A 6,000-nucleotide genomic window follows, 5' to 3' on the forward strand; every position below is an offset into this window, starting at 1 on the left:
CTTATATGAATTTACCAACATCAAATCGAGGCCCCAGTCGCAGGCCTGCCTTTGATATGCTGTGTTTGATATGGAGATGAGTGTGGGAAGCAGCAGGGGCCTCTTTGCACTACACATTTCCTATGTTGTTAATTTATTTATTTTGCTGTCATGTTATTCCGTCATATTGTGAAGTGTCTGTGCAGCCCCCCCGAATGAAATCACGTTTCCACATATTTACAGTAGCTCTGCTTGACTGCACGGAAGACAGGCCCCTTTGCTTTTTTTTATGTTTGGCCTTTTAGCTCATATGACAGAATTTGATGTCTTTGTGATTAGCTTCAATCCAAAATGCTGCAGATTTTGCACATTTCTTTTTCCAGCTTGGAAAACAGAAGAAAAACCTGCTTGAAATATGGAAATATGATGTATCCCGATGAGCCAAGTAGCCTCAACATGTTGCTGAATGTTTCTTTAAAATGAAAATGCATGGCAACGGAGCAATGAGCAGGTTTGTACTGTGAGGCCGTCACTGCTCTCACCTGGCTTCTTTTTGTACAGCTTCACTTCTGTATGAAATAATCCAAAATAAACTCTTTATTGCAATAATAGTTTTTGCTTCCGTCACTGAAATAATTCAAATATTCTATCATGCGTGCTGGTCTTTGTCATCCGCCCTGATTTCATCTATTATTTAAGTCTTCATGTTTTAATGGAAGCCAATTTTGACAATAAAATTATGCAGACGTTTCTCTTTTTGAGTTTTTGTCATGAATTTGCAGATACTCAACTTGTACAGCACTTGATCACCAGCAGATGGGGGTGTTGAGTCTTTGCTGTGTACACTGTTTTTGTAGATCTGTCAGTTGTGTGAATATTTAAATGAGTTGGACACCAAATTATTCAAACAATATGCAGTTTAATGCAACTTCCATATCCAAACGTCCTGCAAGAAGAAACTCATTTTATACACACTATTGTAAACCAGTATTTTTAAAGGTCAGGATCTTCCAGATCAAACGCCTGCCTGTGTTTAGTTAATCCCATGATGTGGTTTATCCAGCGGTAGTAAAGTGACACCCGGGTGTACACTCCATATTTCCCAGCCTTGGCACATTCCTCCCCCCAGCTCACGATGCCTGTCAGGAACCATGTGTCATGGCGTCTGTTTGCATGAGGGCCTCCGCTGTCGCCCTGACAGGCGTCTCTGGCGTCCTTGTCGTATCCTGCACAGAACATGACAGGAGTGATCCTGTGGCTGCTGCTGCTCTTACACTGTGTCCGATCCACGAAGGGAACCTCCACCTTCTGCAGGATGTCTGCCGTGGTCCCGAGGAAGCGCGTCCGGCCCCAGCCGCTGACTGTGGCCGGGGAGGAGTCCTTCACGAGGGCCTCGATGAAAGCCGTGGGCCCGATGCAGATGGGCCGCACTGTCTTGGAGAAGGTGATGGGGGACCGGAGGTACAGCAGGGCGATGTCGTGGTTGTACAGGCTCACGCTGGCGTTGTAGCGCGGGTGTGTGTGCTGACTCAACACTTCATAGTCCTGCTCTGTGGTGTCATTGATGTAGATGTTGTACTCTCCTGCAGGAAGAGATGTCAGACACAGAGATCACTGAGATTTATTCTACAGTAACACATGCAGTGGATGGAAAGATTCCCCCCCCCCTAGACATGTAATAAATAAGACAAATTTAGGAATAATTTAATGGACTTTGACACAAAAACTTTTTCATCATGGATTCATTTGAACCTCTGATTGGAGTTTTTCTCAGGGAATAATTCATGGATCTTGATGAAAAAAAAACAGGGACACATATTTATGAGTGTATGAAATTTGGTCCAGTTTGATTGAATTGAAGGGAACTGTCCAGTCTTGGTGGAGGTGTGTGTTCCACTGAATGTGATTTATGTGACTTTGTCAGTACTTGTCTGGATGAGTCAGTAAATGAAAAACAGAGGATTTGCTGTTATCATAAAATATTATGATATCAGCAAATCCTCACAACACAGAAGTTATCATTTTGGAGTTATTTTTGCTTAATCTCTCTTATCTCATCTAAAAAAAAGTGACCGATCATTTAAAGTCTACTTTACAATGAGCTACTTCATCATAACTTGAATAGAGGTGACATTAGTTCACTCTTACCAACTCTGACAAAGAAGGGGCCCCTCCCCTCCGCCAGGCAGTGAGCAGCAGTCACAACCCAACTCTCACCGAGGATGGAGCCTCCACAGAATAGCTCCCCGCTGGAATGGAACACCAAGGCCACCTGAATCAAAGAGGAACACAAGAGCTGTGAATAGAGATCAGGACACATTACAGCTGCTGATTCTTTCCCCTCGAACAAAGCCTAGCAGGTATAAATCCTCCCGTAGGTTACCTGCCACGGGATCTCTCCGGGAGTGACCATCTGGCCACCTACAATGCGTTTAAAAGGACGAGGCTGCTTCTCAGTGGGGCCCTCGTCCTCCAGATACACCCACAGAGGAAGCCTCTTTCTGCCGTGATATACTGCAGAATCAGTTGTGGCTGGAGGAGACTCTGTGGTGCTGGCTGGAGAGGAGGGAGGGGACGTGGTGGTGACGTTGTGGGTCAGGGACGTGCTTCTCTCCGGGCTTGTGTTCTCACGGCCGGGCAGAGACCTCTTGGATACTGAGCTCACTGGCGGATGAGCCGTTCTGCCACACGGGAATTCAGCTGGTGATGAGAAGAGAGAACTGGGAGTCACACTGGTGAATTAAGAGTCAGTTAATGTCAAGCAAAGAATTCATCACCTTCCCCGGGGAAGTTATTTCCCCCCCACGCCAGTTGTTTGTCAACAGGATTATGCAAAAACGATAAAACATATTTCCATGAAACTTGGCAGAAGGATGCAGTACAGGTCTGAGCTGTTATTCAAACTTTTCACAGATTTCTCAGAGAATGATTGATTCAGGCTTATTCAATTCTAGTGACTGCCCTTCCAGTTTGTTTGTTTATTCACCGGATAACGACAGAAACTAAAGAACAGACTTCCTCAAAACTTGGTGAAAGAATGAGACATGCGCCAAGATAGAACCCATCCAATTCTGGCAAAGATCCAGATAAAGATCCATAGATCTAGATGAAAAAGTCAGTTATATCTAGAGGACTGATATCTTTGAGTGTGTGAAGTTTGGTGCAGCCTGATTAGAGTGAGGCGGACTGCCGGGCCTTGTCCAACACCTTGTGGTTCACAGTTGACTCCGTCCTCCATCAGCCTGTATCCTGTGGCACAGGAACATTTAGCTCCGAAGGCTCCCATCGCCTCACAGAAATGCAGACAGTCTCCGTTGTTCACGTCACATCTTTTCAGTAGAGCTATGTAGAAAAACATGATGACACGGAAATGATTAAAAGGCATCTCCTAATTTTAAATGTACCTGTACAATGACATGTTGTCCCCACATAGGATGCTAACTCGTGTTGTTGTTGTGTTATTGTGTCAGAGAGGGCACTTGAGCTGCTGTTTATAGAATCTCCAAAATAGACAAATCTAAATTGGGAACCTAAAACCAAACTGAAGCTCGATGCGAGGCCTTAATTTAATTTAGAAAGAACATCAGGTTGTTTATCCTTTGAGACTGACATCGGATCAGATCTGATCTCATATCCCAAACAAATTTGTCTCATGTAGCAGAAATATCTAATTTCTTTTAATCACATTTTCAAATCCAGCATCAGGATTCATGACTTACCGATCTCACATCTCCTGCCGGTGAAGGCCTCCTCACACGTGCAGGTGAAGGAGCCCAGAAGGTCTTTGCACGAGCCCTTGTTCAGACATGGACTTGAGTTACACTGATTTCCATCTGTGGACGTCCAGACACAACACGTCAGCACTCAGTCATCTGCAGACGTCATTTAGCATGAAGCGGTTTTCACGGGAATATTGTTTTAAATAGCAGAAAGAGAAACGTCTTTAAATAAAAGCATATGCTGGAAATTACAGGTGTGTATTTCAGGAGGAGTATGAATATAATAAGTATAAAAATGATGTAAACACAGTCTTACCGACATATCCTGACCAGAACTCCAACTGAAATACAAAGTAAAGCCTCTGAGAAATAGGTCAAAATATCGAAGTCTAAAACAATAACCGAGTGAATGAACACCCACCGTCTTCTGATCATTCTCAAAGAACTCCCTGGCCTCCTCCAAGTCACACTTCTCCTCGATACACTCTCTCTCCAGGTTACCTTCCAGCAGCTCCTCAAACACGCCCGTGTTGTAGCGCTTGTGCCGCCGCAGAACGCTGTCGGCTGCCTGACCTGAGAGAAACACCGGGCCCGAGGCCGGAGCCGGGGCTGGAGCCGGTGAAAGAGACCAAGAGTACAAATCAATGAGGAATACAAAAAGATATTCTTTATCAATCAATACGATGAATATGTGACAAACAGCACTCCCCAGGTAAGACTGACTGCACTCCTAACATAAACCGGAAGCACGAGAGAAAAATGATTTGTGAGCATCATAAATAAACGTATAATACCTCCAGAGCCCAGCTGGAAGCCCAGCAGAGACAGAAACAGCACAGACAGCAGCTCCATTCCAAACTGCAGCGATGTCTCCACAGACACACACTCCAAAGTACAAAACTCTGTTTGCACACGCACACTCACAATTAGTTGTGTTTATTCAATGAAGACAAAAATAAATCTGCCAAACCTCACCTTGTCAACATCAATGAGAAGAGGGAGACACTATGTTTATTTGTATTTTACCAACTTTACACAATATGAGAAGAGTAAAACCAAACTGAGGGAAATATCTAGACTTCATGTTCCAGGAAAGAAGCTTTCGAAACATCATTAAAACAACTGGCTTCCTGACTTTCACCTCGGGTCCAAATTGAGTTTTCACACATGACTCATTAGGCTCAGCAGAGATTGTGAATATCTTATCTTGTCCAAACTGTCCTGTTCTTCTCCAGAGGCCGTATCACTAGATGAGGTTATGATTCACCCATGTCCAGTTGTTTGTTTGTTTTTCAGCAGGATAACACAAAAACAAACAGAATACATCTCCTGGAAACTTGGGTGGAAGAATGGAATGTGTTTTAGCGCTTTTTAACATTGCAATACATCAATTTCAGACCCAAATTCCCCAGGGTATGATTCATAGATCTTGATGAAAAAAATCTGGTATAATTGTGGAACTGATTTATTGAATTGAAATGCACTGTTGGGACTTGGCAGTGGTGCCATTCTCATAAAAGCAGCCGTTAACAAATACATGAATTATTTATATGTACTTGATATGAACACTGGACTGCCTGTTTACACATATAGATTTAATCAATATTGATGTGTTATGATGTTATATTTAATTATACCCAAAAGAGATTATATATTTCACACATTGAGCTTAATACAGAGGCACTACACAAATGTGATATCGCTTCAAATTTTCCTTGTTTTCCTTTCTTTAAATCCACACAGTATCAGAAAATACTTCATATAAGTTTGTTTTTTTCTCCGTTGCGTTGGTATGATGATACTTTGTGTAATGACATAATCCTCAATCAGCTTTCGAATGTAATTCAAGTCAAACCTGTCACTGAAGCCAAATTCTCTTTTCCTCTTCTGAACCTCAGCCCAGAAAAGGAGCAGCTCAGTGGATGAAAAGCACTTAGGACGTTTCACCACTAGATGGCGTACATACACCTCAAGGCCTCAGTATGCTTCTCCGAGTCCGTTTCGGAATGACGGACGGACGGATCGGACGGACCCTTTTTGATTTATAGTTCTACGAGCCTTTTTGTTGTGAAAACAATTCACCGCCAGATCAGTAGATGGCGCCACTGAATTCGAGCATAGAGAAGCCTACCTCATGAGGTATATAGAAGAAGTCCACGCTGGTTTATTTACGTCCTCCCGGCTCCTCACACACAGGGAACGATGGTAACAGAAACAGGATGTTGATGACGCGACAGTTTTTGCTGAATAAAGTGACACCCAGCGGGTCAAAATGCTTATGTTATCGTGTCTTAGCGCAGCG

General features: G+C 43.4%; 1 protein-coding gene across 1 annotated transcript; it reads right to left on the minus strand.

Annotated features, from left to right (window-relative positions):
- Positions 1–878: 878 nt before the first annotated feature.
- f9a (coagulation factor IXa) lies at positions 879–4,708 on the minus strand. Its single transcript, XM_053428206.1, has 8 exons — positions 4,493–4,708; positions 4,120–4,307; positions 4,015–4,039; positions 3,699–3,812; positions 3,187–3,321; positions 2,363–2,679; positions 2,128–2,251; positions 879–1,562 (listed from the first exon to the last, which is right to left on the minus strand). Exons 1-8 carry the CDS (start codon positions 4,548–4,550, stop codon positions 973–975), a joined length of 1,551 nt encoding a protein of 516 aa, XP_053284181.1. The 5' UTR covers positions 4,551–4,708; the 3' UTR covers positions 879–972.
- Positions 4,709–6,000: the final 1,292 nt, after the last annotated feature.

This window comes from Pleuronectes platessa, chromosome 8, assembly GCF_947347685.1.
Source record: "Pleuronectes platessa chromosome 8, fPlePla1.1, whole genome shotgun sequence".
Lineage (NCBI taxonomy): Eukaryota > Metazoa > Chordata > Actinopteri > Pleuronectiformes > Pleuronectidae > Pleuronectes > Pleuronectes platessa.